Raw genomic sequence first — 14,604 nt, 5'->3', positions numbered from 1 at the left:
GTGCCATTGCGTGAGGCGAGACCTTGCCAACGACGTGGTCATTCTTGTACGTTACGATGACTCGAGTGGTGCCGTCTGCAAAAACAAACGGGTGGGCATCCTTCGGTGCGGCCATCGCGGAAGTTTCTGCGCTATTCGGGGCATTGGCTGTGAAATCAAAGGGCGAGCTGTTGGCCTTGGGGAATTGAGTGTTCGTCATTGGGTTCATGGTCGACTGGAAATAGTTGGTGGTCGAGAACGGGAGACGAGGATGGCCATCAGGTGTTTGAGGGGTCTTAAATGTTTATCGAATGTATGGTAAGATACAATGTTAGACCTAAATTTATGAGGAAATTTATCGGCTCAACGAGAGTGAAGAGAAATCTTACAAGTGCTCGCCTCTTCAGTGGCGTAGCATGGGACGGTTCTTCTGTTTCAACACGCCCTGGACAAGGGGACTTTCCATGGCACTTTCCCCTATCCTCTAAATTTGGCACATATTTCGTTATTTCATCATTAGTGATATATTTTGGTTATACCATAACCCTCCTTAGCCCCTCCGTGCCACCTAACACCCTCCTCCCAGTTACGGCACAGCGACCTTTCCCACTTTCCCACTTCCCCTCCTTATCTTTCATGAATTCCTCTTGTTTATCATGGTTCCCTTCTAACCACCTATGTATACATGTATAGCAGAAAACGAATCCGGTTTGGCAAGCTGTTGCCGTTGTAATCTCTTGCTGGCAAATGGGACATAAGTCCGAATCCTGCGGCGGAGGAACTGTAAATATGGGGAGCAGTGATAGCGCTGCTATTGGCGGGTTTTCAATTTCTGTACTCTCTTCCTTCGGCTTCTCTTCTGTGGATAATGTTCCCTTCTTTTGTGCCACAGGACCGAACTTGATCGTCAAGGTCGAGAGTCCTGATATAATTGGCGGTGGCAATTCAATCCCCTCTGCAGCTTTCCTCGATAATTGCCTTGCAAAGTCCGACGCATGCCACCACTCTAAAAACTTCAACGCAAATATACTTGTCGGTAGCAAGATCTTCAAACTCCCCAACACCCTGCTTCCAAAGACCCTCGGATTCATTATGCTTGTAACTCCCAAGTTACTCCCAGCAGCCCCTCCCTTCGTCTCCCCCAATGCAGCAATAGCCCTATAATCCGCCTCTCCCAACCTCCTCATCCTCGTTCCAATCAACCACATGAACGGCGAATGATACTTGCTATTATCAAACAAATACGCCACATTAAACGCCAGCATCGAGAAATAATATGCCGCGTTAACACTCGGGTACACATTCCTTAGGAACCAGCGATAATAGTGCATGAATCTCTGCTTGAGGGTCGGGTTCGTCGGCATGCGCGTGTAATTCGCTCCCAGCAGCGCCCGCGGCGCATTGATATCGTAACTCTCGTCCAGCTTGCGCTTTAGGTATGGCAGGCCTACCATCACCGCTAAATTCTTCCATACGTCGGTCGATGTGAGTGTGAGGGCTTCGCGGACGTGGGACGGCGCTGCGATGCTTGCGCGTGGGATCTCGCCAACGGATAATGCTTTTTCGCGTTTGAGGCCGTAGAAGTTTTCTGTGAAGCCGCCGCTGTGGGTTTTGAGATAGTGCCGTTCTACGAGGAGCATGAGGAGGGCGTAGAGTTCATCGAAGGAGTTGAGGACGCGTAGGAGGTAGCGCGGATGTCGGTGGGTTGCGACGGAGAGGAGGTAACGCAGGGAGGGTGGGAGGAGGCCGGCGAGTTGGGCTTCGGAGAGGAGTTCGAAGAGGGAAGGTTTGGCATCGTCGAAGGTCGAGCGGAGGGCGGCCATGAACTCCATGTTGGCGGTTTGGGGGGGGGGGGGGGAAGTTGTCAAAGAGAGCCGTTGTGAAGTGTTGAAGTCGAAATTTTTGGATGTCGCGGCTGGCGAGGCTGAAGCCGAGGTTCAATTTCGAGATCACGTGGCCACAGACCCACTTAAGGGGTGTTAGAATTGAGTGTACGCTGGTACACTGTAGTTTATATACTGGGTGTATATATCCGTTCCGCTGCGGCCAGCTTTACATGGTCCGTGCACATTTAAGCGACCTGGATCAGCGAATCATATTGTCCAAATCTTTGATTTATGGCCTCTAGTTCGCTACAATTTGTGATCACGTAAGATGTAATAGTCGGACTTGACGTCGCGCTAAAGGGGCCCTTCCCTTTAGTCGGGGAAAGCAAGTTGTCCCGGGAAAGCAAGATGTCCCGTACCAGCCTTTTTTGCCTTCTAAAAAACAATATTAGGAACTAGCTATAGAAAATCTAATTAATACGTTTTATTCGCGATCTTATAGTTACCTATCGCATAATTAAGGGCTAAAGTTTTAAGTGAAAGAATAAAAATTTATAATTAAGCAAAAGTCATAGATCTAATACTCGCGAAATGGTCGCGAACAAATAATTCTTACAATTTTTGTATTTCTCGCGATTTTATTATTAAAACCTTAATAACTCTCTACCCATATCTTTTTTTAAAATTTAGAGAATCGTATCTAGTTTATAAGGCTTATATTTTTAATTCTATTACTTAGAATTATTTAAAAAGGTTAATGTTTCAAGTTATTAAGGATTTTATTTGGTGCGGGACATCTTGCTTTCCCGGGACAACTTGCTTTCCCCGACTAAAGGGAAGGGCCCCTTTAGCGCGACGTCAAGTCCGACTATTAAAGCTGGCCGCAGCGGAACGGATAGAGTGCTTATCCCGCGTGAGCTGAAAAATCAAGTCGTCAACCTCCAAAACATCGCAACAGGTTATGAGCACCGGAAGCTACCTCTACGCCCTATATCTACGCACTATAAATTACTGAATCGGCTCACTTGCACCTACCGGAAATATCCTTTAGAGAACACTATGGAAGACGACTTTAGTGTGGAAAAGCCCCGGATCGCCAGGCTTACAGGGCCCAATTATAGGCCCTGGAGCGTTCAGGTACGTAGGCTTTTGATTGGTCAAAGCCTATGGAACGTGGTTAGTCTAGGGGTGGAAACTACTACTGTAGAACCGGGTTCTACAGGGGGTTCAGCGGCTCAAAGCTCTGGAGATGGGAGCGATCCTAAGGGCTTAGGGCCTTCCAGTGATCGTACGGAGGTGAAGGACGCTAAGGCGAGCACTATAATCATGAGTTTATGTGCTCAGGGAGCCTTACAGCATATATTACTCCTTGGAACGGCCAGGGAGCAATGGGAGGCACTGAAAGCTTTATATGCCCCCCTGGGCATATAGTAGCTTAGTACTAAAATTCAGGCTTTTACTAGCTATAAGCCACCGGAACGGGATGCCACTGTTGCTGTGGTAGCCACGGAATTGAGTACTTTATAGTACGAAATCGGAATCATCGATCCTACGGAAAAGCCCTCTGAAACCCTCAAAATATCGATCCTTTTTGGGGCTATTAGGGCACTGGATGAGCGCTTCGCTCCCCTGATATTGCAGCTAGAGATTAGTGATACTACTACTAATTATAGTGCAATAGTAGCTCGCTTCAGTGAGCACGAACGGAGAATGGGACCAAAAGAAGCCCTGAAGGAATCTGTTTTACTAGCTAAAACAGGGGAAAAGAGCCCTAAATTTCAGGGGAAGTGCTTCAAATGTGGTAAACAAGGCCATAGGAAATCTGATTGCAAGAGCAAGAAGGTAGAGAAGCAAGAAAAGCAGGAAAAGAGCCCTAGTACAGGGCCCTTAGTAACCCCTGGAGAAGGCAGAGGACTCTCTCCAGGGCCTGAGAAGCCTATAGCGAACGCTAGTAGCGCTGAAACCAGTTGAATGGCTCTGGAAGAGCCTACTTATAGCAGAAACGACCTGCTATAGGTAATTGATTCTGGAAGCTCCCGTTACATGACTTATTTACGGGAGGCTTTTACTAAGTATAGGGTGCTAGACACTCCTATACTAGTAACTACGGCAAATAGGGCCCGGATTCCGGCTATTGCAGAGGGTACTGTGCTTTTGCAGGTGGCCCTGGGGGCCTCTGTACGAACTGTAAAGCTCACTGGAGTGCTTTACGTACCTAAGCTCGCTGGGAGCTTAATTTCGGTACTGCAGCTCCAGGATAAGGGCATTACTATACGTACTACTACTGGTTCCACTGGAAAGAAGCTCTTAATTGAGTTTCAGGGAGCAGTAATAGGGGTTGCTAGCCGCTTAGGGAGAGCGTACGCCCTGGACAGTATCCCACAAGGCACTGATATTGGGCTAAAAGCAACCACTGCACCGGAAAACCAAGTTAGCCTCCGGCATCGCCGCTTCGGCCATTTGAGCCCCATGAGCCTAAAGCTGGAACACACTGTTTCTACAGGGCTTAAAGAGCCTATTGGGGCTCTTCAGGAACCCTGCGAGCCCTGTATCAAGGCTAAAACAGTACGGGTAGTGAACCGGAAGGCCCCTGAGAGGGCTACAACTCTACTGGAACGGATCCACAGCGATTTTTGGGGCCCCTATAGTGTACCCATACTAGAAGGGGACACCTATATGCTTATATTTACGGACGATTATACCCGTAAATCGTGGGTATACCTCACCAAAACTAGGAAGCAGCTGAGAACTGTGTTTTTGCAGTTTAAGGCCCTAGTAGAGCTGGAATCAAGGCATAAAATCAAGGCTGTACGCTGCGATAATGCCTCGGAATATAAGTCCTTAGGGGCTTTATTACTGGACAACTATGGTATACAGTTTGAGTATACCACTATTTATACCCCTGAGCAGAATGGGGTTTCTGAACGCCTGAACCGGAGCTTAATATCAGTGGCTAGGGCCATGTTATTGGACGCCAAGCTCCCTGTACAGTTCTGGGGAGAAGCTGTAATTACAGCCTGTTATTTACGGAATCGGACACCTGTAGGGCCTAATGGAAAGACTCCAGAAGAAGCCTATAGTGGGAAACGCCCTAATATTGGGCACCTTAGGGCATACGGGTGCGTAGCGTACGCACACGTCCCTAAGGAAACTCGCTTGAAAATGGACGATGTGGCTATTAAGGCCTGTCTTATAGGCTATATGCCTACGTCAAGGCAGTACAAGCTATATTGTGGTGGGGTTTTTTCTCTCTTGTCCCGTGACTACCGTCACGTGCCCTGCTTCCCAGGCATGCTGGCGCTAGTTTAGGGGGTTACATAAGACTTCCATCCATACGTACGATTAGCCTTCCCAATACATCAACCTTCGGAGCCCTTATTTTTGACCATTCGTATTATTTCATTACTGGTACTGAGAGTCTTAAGATTATTACTTCTACTTATTTAGCTTCCTACCCTCTTTACCTCCACCCACGCATCCAACGCCTATATATGGTCCGAAATCCATATAACAATCAAATCCCCATCACAATATGAGCCTGAACAGGGGAAAATTATAGTATCCACTGCACCTGTTTTCCATGAAAACGAGCGATTGGAATGGAACTAGAACGAGGAGCTTATTGGGGAGGAAACAGTCCCGTTTGACCCAATGGAAGCTATAATGGAACAGCCTGTAGCACCTGAAGCTCCTGTAATTACAGGGCATTCAGGGGGTACACGTGACTCTCCAGCCCCTATTTCCCCGTCACCTGACCCCCGGTGGAGCGTTCTAGGGGACTATGGGGATACCATAGTGGTGGATACAGGGGCTTTGGATTCCGATTCAGGGGACACTGATTCAGGGGACCCTGATTCCCCTAATCAGGGAGAACCTCCAAAACATTGCAACAGGTCATGGGCCCGGAATGCGCGAGCAGCAAATGCTCACCGCTGCGCGTATTGCAACTGACGGCTTCCCTTATAGCTCTTGCAGGAGAGAGAGCTATATTGTACGACTCAGGGGCGACGATTGCGAACCACAGTCGGTCGGTCGGTCGGTCGCCACGAAAGCCTATCCTCATAACCTGCGATAGTACGAGCGGAAGCAGCACCGGCCCGGGAAGACAGTTTCCCTTGGAACCTCGCTGAGGGAGGGCAAGAGACAAGGGCGTGTTTGGCTAGCTTGGGGCTAGGGGTTGGGGGGTATAAGGGCAGAGACTTGAGGGTATATTAGCGTAGGGGCGCTAAGCAGGCAAAAGACACCCTCTGGGGGCGTTATACGGTCACAGTGTATAGCGTAAGGGGCGTGTTGGAACTGAGTGTACGCTAGTACACTGTAGTTTATATACCAGATGTATATATAGAGTGCTTACCCCGCGTAAGCTGAAAAATCAAGTCGTCAACCTCCAAAACATCGCAACAAGGGGTAGCGAGTCGAAAGTCAACAGCATCAACGACATTTCAATACAGTGGAAATGATCTCAGTTATTGTATAGTTATTTAGTAATACAGCAGGAAATCTCTAAGAGCAAAGGCATTAAAATCATGAGGATTTAGATTAACAGCGAATCAGCTTAAGAAGCAGTTGTTCCCACTACCGGAGAACCTACAAGAGATCTCGCCTCAATTCTGGACTTTTCACTCCTGGGAGTACCAGCTTCAGCTTCTTGAAATCAATTGGTTTCATCAATTGGTTTCATAGCCCAGCCGTCAAACCTGGGCACGAAAAGCACGGCCAGTCTCTGCTTCGCAGCTTCTTCGGCTTGTTGCTGGGAGTACCAACGGAATAACAACACACCCATCTTGGATGTAATCAAACATGTTTTCCTCATACAGCGACGATGAACAGCAATTATTGGTACTCTTAGAGAGGACATTTGAGATTTTCTAGAGTGACGAGATTCAGATTGATGGCAGTATTGAGATTCCTTCTCCAAGAAGCGAATTATTCAGGTCCATGATAGAGAGTGCAATAACAGCGATTAGAAGGGATTGGAAAATTTGATATAGGGCTCATAGAGACGCGGATAGTCAGTAGTTTGTCGCTGTGGGGTTTATACGGAGTGATTCCATGGACAACAACTGCCAAAACAGCAGCCAAAGTGTCCACCATATCGAAGTTACCTTCTATAATGCGGATACGAATTCTGTATTCGCACCTAAGAGAGGTCCGATTCTCAGATCCAAGGTCAGAGACCGAACTTGAAATCCGTATCTTCTATTTATACTTCATACATCTGAGGCTCTCTCTCTGCAACAGCGCTTCCGGTGTGTCATCATTCTTCACCTGCAACTCATTGCCTTATTCATAATCGCGCCAGCCTTCCACATGTGTAAGTATGAGTAATTATGTAAAATATGTCCTAGCTTTCTACGTGCTCTAACTACAGTCCTCCTTTCGAGTCCTTTGTCTAGCAATCCATTTCTCCTCCTCTCTCGGTGTACGCTTCATAACCAATTAGTACTTAACCCTGCTTCAATAATGCTTGAAAGAAAAACGTTATGAAGTATAATGCAAAACATAATGTCAACTGGGGCCGAGTTGCTTCCTATCTAGTTAAATTCTTTGTCTCTCTTCAATTCAAACTCGAATGATGCGTGTGTATATAACCGTGCTCACTCCGCAAAAGAATACGAACCCAAGGCCAGCAAAAGGATGTCTGACAACCGAGACGAAGACAATAAGCGCGGTGGCAGCCAAAGCAACGAAAATAATTATCCACGGGACCCGGAATGTCCCACCTCCAGAGTCCGCTTCTGGTGGCCTCGGACGCAGGCGAAGAGTAAATAGTCCGGCGATGGTAATGCACGCTATTGAATACTCCACGATTCCTAGATAACGCACACTTGAAGTTAGTAAATTTTCACCACAATCCATGTTTTCCCGGAGAATTACCAATAAATATAATCAGCGAGCCAAAATCACCAACCAGGATGTAGGCATCCGCAAGGAGAGCGTTGAATATAATAGCAGATCTTGTTTGTTTGTTTTTTGGAATTAGTCAAGCTCTTAAGATTAAAAAAAAAAGGGGGGACTTTGGTTCTCACAGTGGTATTAATCCATCTCCGAACTGTGTTGGATGCCGTAAGACCTCAAGCATGCGTCGCAACGGGTTTGCTTCCAATGGCTCGTCACCGTGGTCAGCGCTTACACGTTTGATGGTTCTAATAACAGGTGGCAAGAACTGCCGTTCGGCAGCCGCTTGGGTCAAACGACTCGCGGTGAAGAACTTGACGTTGAGAGTACCTATACAAGAAAGGCAGATGACTAGGGTGTACAGCGCGCCACCGGCACGCCCGAAAAAGTGTTGGCTGAAGGTCTATAGCGAACGTGAGTGATTGTAGAAATCTGAACACGTAGATTGGAGTTAAATCCTACCAAGCCGATAGTAGAGGAGCGGATAATTTCTGCGAATAACAACGCAGAGAAATAGGCAATGTTAGCAAGAACAAAGAGTACTATCACAACAGTCATAGATATATTAATGACGACAGCCGTATTGCGGCTGGGGTTCTTAAGTTCTCCCCCGACAAATGCCAGCTAAGATCATTGTTAGCCCCTTGCTGACAAGTTTCTATAGAGGCTAGACAAACCGCCTCCCATCCAGAATATGCCCACATTGCTAATAATGTGGCATCAGTATAATTGCTCAAGCCTGGTCGTGGGGGAGACTTGAGCTCCGTCAAGACGACCGACGGTGAAAGACGCCGGCCGATCAGAACTGCGAATCCGAGGATTATGATAGAAGCAACGCCAAAAATCTTACATGCCAGTAAGCTCTTTGTAACGATATTGCTTAGTTTATTTCCCGTGCAGTTGACCACTGTCACAAGAGTAATCATGGAAACAGCAATTAATTTCGGGACGTAATCAAACGGTCCCCTGGCGAGGCTCAATGCATCGCAAACATAGTCGGCGACAACCAAGGCCAGGATGGCTGCGGAACAAGGCTTGAGTGTAAAAATACAGGCCCAGGAGGCGAGGAAGCCATAGACGTCGCTGAAGCAATAGGACAGGTATTCTTGAGGTCCTCCATTAAAGGGCAGGCGGGTGCCCAGCTCGGTATAGCAAACCGCACAAGCCCAGGCCAGACCACCAGCAATGCACCAGACCGCGAGCGCTACAGGCTCAGACCCAGTATTCCGAAGCACGAGCGAGGGGGAGGAAAAGATTCCAGACCCGATCTGGAGCCCAAGGACCAGGGCCACGCCGTCGAAGAGGCCAAGGTGCCTCCTTGTGTCTTCCTCTGCTTTGCCATCACTCGGCGCTGGAGCCTCCTCGTCGGCGGCGAGAAGCGGTGTCGTGACAGAGTCCATGGCCGGCCAACTGAGCGGTCTGGGCTCACTCACAAGAGAGCCGTGTCGTGCCAGGAGATCCCAAGCCTCGTCGCCACTGGCAGTTTCGAGGTATTCGATATATTCGACGCGTGAAATGCCCTACATGCTGCAGTCGGCACCCATTGCATAAATCGGATGAAGGCCCCGTGAAGCACATAAGCGGCTGACGGTGAAGAACTTCGGATCACGTTGTGCGATAAATCTTGCCCCTCGGCTGGTGGCGGGCGTGTCAGACGGTGCCGATAAGACGAATAATGATAAGGAGTGCGGTGGATACGGAGTAAGGAGAGTAGACAATTAGGCGAGATGATGATGATCAATTGATGGTGTGCACGGAGTGATAAGTTTAGCTAGCGCGCCTCGCTAAGGAAGACACATCCGCGAGAGCCTATCGCAGGCCGCGCTCTTGCACGCCTCGCCAGGATGCCGAGCGGCTGGTCGCCGGATCGGATTCCGCGGTGGGAGCGGTGAGCTTGTTGGCGGGGCCGCCCCTAACAGAAGAGCCTCACATGTGGGCGGGGCGGGGTTGGCGGGGCCGGCGGGGCTGGCGTGACTCGCCAATCAGATATGCCCCCCTCCTGACGTCGTACGAGCACGAGCACAGGCACAGGCACAATAGGGATGGTTATGGTAAGGGCGTTGCGGTACGTACTGTCACTCAAACAACGATTTCGGCCCGACGCGGCCACACGCAAACGGGAAGAGGAGCCGACCCCCGACTTCGCTGCTGCGAGGTGAATGACTAGCAGGCAAAAACGCAACACAACACAACACAACACAACACAATCAAATACTTCGCGCACCCCGCCTCACGTCCAAATCTCCCCACATCAGGCCTCCTCCCTAGTCTCCCCGAATTGGATCTGATACCTCCTCTACCTGCTCTGCCTCCTCAGCTTCAACCTCAACCACTCCTCTGAATTCGGCGCCAGTCGACTCCCCTTGTCCAACATGGAGAGTGCAACCTACGAGAAGACACCCTTGAATGCTGTCAATCGAGTGCGAAACCGGGGTAAGCACGACTCTCCACATCCCAATTGCGTTATGAAGCTGACGGCCAGAAAAAGCGTTCTACGATCGTGCATTGATCCATGGCATTGTCGATGCAACACCGATCCTCCACGTCGCCTTCAACCCGGCCGAGCCTGAAGATGATCCCTTCCCCATTGTCCTGCCCATGCTGGGCTGTACGGCTTCCTTCCCAGGTGGAAAGTCATCCGCAGACGAGACCACCGATCCCGATATCTACATCCATGGTTACGTTTCCGCGCGTCTCATGAAGCTGCCGAAGTCTGATGAGCACGCCGCTCGTGGACTTCCCGTCACCATTTCGGCTTCGATCTTGGATGGGCTCGTCCTGTCGCTCACCCCATTCCACAACAGCTGCAACTACCGCTCCGCTGTCGTGTTCGGATATGCCACCGTCGTCACCGACGCGGCGGAGAAGATGTGGGCAATGGAGACCATTACGGAGAACATTATCCGCGGACGGTGGGAGAACTCTCGAGTTCCACCTACCCAGACCGAGATGACCAGCACGTCCATCCTCCGCGTCCGCATTCACTCCGCTAGTTCGAAGGTTCGGACCGGCGAGCCGATTGAGGATCGGAAGGACTTGAAGGACGATGCCCTGACAGCTAAGGTCTGGACTGGCGTCGTGCCTTCGTGGCTGCAGTGGGGCGAGCCTGTTCCGACACAAGCGAACAAGGTCCCCAAGGCTCCGGAGTACTTGAACCAATGGGTGAGTGAGGAGAATTCGAATGGAAAAGAAAAGGCTGTTGCAGCTGCAACCTCATAGAATGGCATAGAAATGATGAACTGGCTCCATGGCATGAAATTATAGCAGCTGGCGAGGAAAAAGCAAATACAGGAGTCTTAAGAGTACTGCTCGTTTCAAAGAGCCACTGACGGTGTTCTTGAGTTCCCAACTTGCTTATTGAAGTGAGGCTTTTCACAGAGGAAATGAGAGAGCGATCAGCTGGTTTGTGCATGTGCAGATAGTTTGGCATGTTGGCAAGCGCTATTTCTCAAGGCAACCTCTTGATAAGAACCATGCAACTCAATAACTTCACAGATAGAGTAAGGTTTCATACGTGGCTAGAAAAGTCTACAGGTAAGTATTGATTTTCAGCATGTATTAATCGAACTCGTGAAAATAGCGACTGAGCAGCCAGCAACCCCCCAACAGCCTTGAAAGACTAACCAGAACGTATAGGCCAAGCCGATTTAGGACGTCCTTGCCCACTCGGCTTTCAGCTCATCCTCGGGGCGCAAGAAGTAAGACAGATAGTAGCGTTTGGAGAATCCGTCACCCGGCTGCGTCACGCGGTGAATCGGCGAGTGGAAAGTTCCACCGGATAGCCGCTGCAGCGAGTTCGCAACGTTGACCAGGACGGAGCCCCGAGTGACTGAAGCAAAGGCCCACTCGTCAGAGCCCTTTAAGTTGACATGAAGACCCCATTCCTCGTAGAAGAGCATCGTCAGCGTGCCGCTATCCGTATGGCGATTCTCTTTCACGTCCGCTACCCGCGCCAGGCTTGGTTCGTAGATGAGTTTTAGTCCGCTGTCGCTGGGATGTCCGTGGCGGTGATGCATCTCGAGTCCCTCCGCACCTTGCGCATGCAGTGATTCTGATAGGCCATTGAGCATGGTCAAACATGCCGCGTGACAGAGATTAGAGAATTGGGCGAGCGAAGCTTGGATGTCCTGCAAAACACCAGGAAGTTTTAGGCTTCCTCCATTGACGACAAGCTCGTCAAATGCCATCTTGGAGGAGGGCTCATAGTCAACCATCAATCCGTTCAACCGTACAGAACCTTGATATGGAAAGAAGCCTTACCTCAAAGGTTTCATCGCACTCACTGGACTTATACCTGTAATTTAAATTTAACCCTTCGAGTTTTCTCGAGGATGTGGTCCGCTTGTGTCTACATACCCTCGGTCCTGAGAAGGGCTCTGATCGTATCTCGCGTCCATCTGCTTCACCTGTTTGTCCTGATCGAAATAAACCTCACTTCGAGCGTAAAGTAGGGGCAGACTGTCAAGAATTCTCTGCGCAGATGGACTGTTCTTCAGATCAAGAAAGAAGAAGCCGATATCCCTAGCCTCCTTCGCCATCTTCTCGATCTCGGTAGAGCTGCCCGCCTCGAGCAAAGCCAGGTCAATGGTGGTCAGCTCCGCAACGGGGACCTGCAGCCCGTTCTCCAGTGTCACTGTTGATACCATCGTGGACATAGTGGATTAGATAACTGGGCAAAAGAGAAAGTGCCTGGAACGAGTTCCCCTAGGTCTGTGAGGAGAGTTTGTGAAAAGTAAAATTGTAGAGTGATGCATCAGTGATCAGCGATGAGGCCTCAATCCAAGTCATCTCTTTTGACAATTTCTACCTCGTGCCCGTACATGCAAGCCGCACTCCAGTCGTGGTAAAGCGTTCTTCACTGCTGCAGCCACGGGCTAGATGTGTTATTGGATACTCTAATCTGCTACCCCTCATCATTTGTGGATGCCCCCTTCAGAGGCAGGGAAGTGGGGGAGGCTCTGATGAATCGCCCTTTGACGCGATCGTTTTAGCTAATTGAAAATCCACCCAAGGCGCCGGTGGGGGTCTACGCATTACGGATCAAAATGGCGTGGGGAGGCTACTCGGTGTACTTGGACAGGAAATCAGTGTCAAATAAGTGGTCGAGCTCTGTAATTAAACAGCCGTATTATACGCCACCAGCTGTATGTTTAAAGAGCTAACTCCCCTTAAGATCGATATTCTACATGGGATTTATGCTGGTTGTGTAGACTTTATTGCCAATTATTTCGCATTTATAGGCAATTGTGAACATTTAATCTCTGAAGCAGGGCTATCACGCTCAAAAAGAAATAGATTATTGAAATAAAACCAAAGTTGGCCAGCTATGTCAAAAGACAAAGAGATGCTTCAAAATCTCCTTCTCCTACTAAAGGTGCCTCCCATTGAGACGAGGCAGAAGGACAATGTCTAATCTGGGTAAGCTAGCTTGTCAACCAATTGCCACTCCTTGCTTTCAGAGTAGATTGCTCGAATTTTGCCCAGTAGATTATTGAAAGCATTGGTGACAGCCAGTTTCAGAGCCGCAGGACTAATCTCCCCTTCCCCGAAGCCGTTTTGAATGTCAGCAAAGGATGTGTAATGCCGAGAATCGCCCCAAGATCCTGCAGGTATACTGAAAATAGTTCCTTGCGGAGCATCTTCCGTAATAAAAGGCCTGGGTTTGTTATTGCCATCCAATTCCCACGAGGTGCCGGAGTCTTGTAGCGATTCGACTCTCTGTTGACTAATTGGGAGGAGTACGTCTCGCAGGAGCAGTACTACAGTGCTTTGGACATCCCCAGGCTCGCATGGCATCCGGTTTATCTTCTTCTGAACGGTCTCGGGGTCGTCAAGAAACTCAATCTTTGTTTCTGCTGCGTGCGAAGAGGACATTTTCCCGCCTTGCAATCCCGTGACCATGGCATTCATGAGATGCTCGCGCTTCCTGTAACCAAGCAAAGGCAGGTATTTGATTGAGTGGATGAATAGTCCACGCTAAAGGTAAACAGAGTTGAGTATAGCAGGTTTGTTGGGAACAAATCTTACACACCTGATCTTCGCCTCCAAACTGAATGTCAATGTCCAAGTACTGCTCAGATAGAGACTGATATACACAGCACAGAAGAGGACTGAGCATTTTTGTCTCCGCGGTCTCTTCGCAGGTGTCCTTTGCATCTTGCTGCGTCATAAGCGCGCAAGTCCTCAGAACGTCAACGAAGTATTCCTTGCGATAGGCAAAAGACGACTCGGCCACGAAGCGAATCTTCGACAGGTCAACCCCTAGGGATCGCAGCACGGCCGTCATTAAATGATGGTAGTATTTCCTGCGATTCTCAACAACTTCCATGGGATAGATGTAATTGACTAGAAATCCATAGACATCGAGGTAGAAGAGAGTCACCTCGATGCCCCAATTGGATTAGCAGAAGAAGAAAACATCTACCTAGAAAATTAGAAGAAAAACCATACCTCAAGATCTGCCTTTACGAAATCTGCAAGCTTGGCCAAGGGAACAAAGTACCCCACGTGAGCTATATGGGCCTCAGCGAGCTCATCCTACGTTCTCAAGGTGGCAGCGATGATTACGCTTTCCGGTTGGAGTTGTTTCTTGGGAGAATTTAGATGCAATATCTTTTTCAGAAATGGATAACCCACCCCATGCAATCTTGGGTCGCTTTGTGGTTGCCAGGAGTGACTCTAAGGAGTCAATATCTCCAGGATTGACCAATTTCTGCCCTCTGGTGACAAGGTTCAATCTTTCTTCGAGGGAGAGTGTTGCCGACATTGTGGAACAGAGGTAACAGGTTGTAGAAGTGAAAATAGATGCCCTGATTATTTGGACAAGCCGTGTGCTATCCTGGCAATCCTCTGTGGAATTTATAAGAAGTTCAGTTTGTTCCTGCCTCCACCCACAGGATTC

The 14,604-nt window shown here is 49.1% G+C and overlaps 6 protein-coding genes across 6 annotated transcripts; 2 read left to right on the top strand and 4 right to left on the bottom strand.

The window, feature by feature from the left end:
* Positions 1-94: 94 nt before the first annotated feature.
* On the bottom strand, positions 95-1,828 carry K444DRAFT_571877 (peroxisome assembly protein). The gene is made up of 2 exons (XM_024877333.1): positions 369-1,828; positions 95-316 (listed from the first exon to the last, which is right to left on the bottom strand). Exon 1 carries the CDS (start codon positions 1,809-1,811, stop codon positions 513-515), a length of 1,299 nt encoding a protein of 432 aa, XP_024730202.1. The 5' UTR covers positions 1,812-1,828; the 3' UTR covers positions 95-316; positions 369-512.
* A 1,036-nt stretch (positions 1,829-2,864) lies between these two features.
* K444DRAFT_541799 (uncharacterized protein) lies at positions 2,865-3,236 on the top strand (the record flags this gene model as incomplete). The annotated part of the gene is made up of 1 exon (XM_024875826.1): positions 2,865-3,236. One exon carries the CDS (start codon positions 2,865-2,867, stop codon positions 3,234-3,236), a length of 372 nt encoding a protein of 123 aa, XP_024730201.1.
* A 3,913-nt stretch (positions 3,237-7,149) lies between these two features.
* On the bottom strand, positions 7,150-9,373 carry K444DRAFT_571875 (amino acid transporter). Its single transcript, XM_024877332.1, has 5 exons — positions 8,381-9,373; positions 8,166-8,327; positions 7,835-8,106; positions 7,683-7,762; positions 7,150-7,618 (listed from the first exon to the last, which is right to left on the bottom strand). Exons 1-5 carry the CDS (start codon positions 9,101-9,103, stop codon positions 7,368-7,370), a joined length of 1,488 nt encoding a protein of 495 aa, XP_024730200.1. The 5' UTR covers positions 9,104-9,373; the 3' UTR covers positions 7,150-7,367.
* Positions 9,374-9,723: 350 nt separating this feature from the next.
* K444DRAFT_571872 (uncharacterized protein) lies at positions 9,724-11,180 on the top strand. Its single transcript, XM_024877331.1, has 2 exons — positions 9,724-10,136; positions 10,192-11,180. Exons 1-2 carry the CDS (start codon positions 10,076-10,078, stop codon positions 10,920-10,922), a joined length of 792 nt encoding a protein of 263 aa, XP_024730199.1. The 5' UTR covers positions 9,724-10,075; the 3' UTR covers positions 10,923-11,180.
* K444DRAFT_599690 (Clavaminate synthase-like protein) lies at positions 11,122-12,460 on the bottom strand. The gene is made up of 3 exons (XM_024878586.1): positions 12,060-12,460; positions 11,964-11,997; positions 11,122-11,890 (listed from the first exon to the last, which is right to left on the bottom strand). Exons 1-3 carry the CDS (start codon positions 12,356-12,358, stop codon positions 11,351-11,353), a joined length of 873 nt encoding a protein of 290 aa, XP_024730198.1. The 5' UTR covers positions 12,359-12,460; the 3' UTR covers positions 11,122-11,350.
* Positions 12,461-13,112: 652 nt separating this feature from the next.
* K444DRAFT_702562 (tyrosyl-tRNA synthetase) lies at positions 13,113-14,469 on the bottom strand (the record flags this gene model as incomplete). Its single annotated transcript, XM_024888056.1, has 5 exons — positions 13,113-13,679; positions 13,735-14,085; positions 14,154-14,215; positions 14,271-14,291; positions 14,340-14,469. The coding sequence occupies 5 exons, from the start codon at positions 14,467-14,469 to the stop codon at positions 13,113-13,115; spliced, it is 1,131 nt and encodes a 376-aa protein (XP_024730197.1).
* Between the last annotated feature and the right edge of the window lie 135 nt (positions 14,470-14,604).

Source organism: Hyaloscypha bicolor (assembly GCF_002865645.1).
Source record: "Hyaloscypha bicolor E unplaced genomic scaffold K444scaffold_157, whole genome shotgun sequence".
Taxonomy (NCBI): Eukaryota; Fungi; Ascomycota; class Leotiomycetes; order Helotiales; family Hyaloscyphaceae; genus Hyaloscypha; species Hyaloscypha bicolor.
The sequence above is the reverse complement of the archived record's forward strand: the minus strand, read 5'-3'. Positions and strand labels throughout refer to the sequence as shown.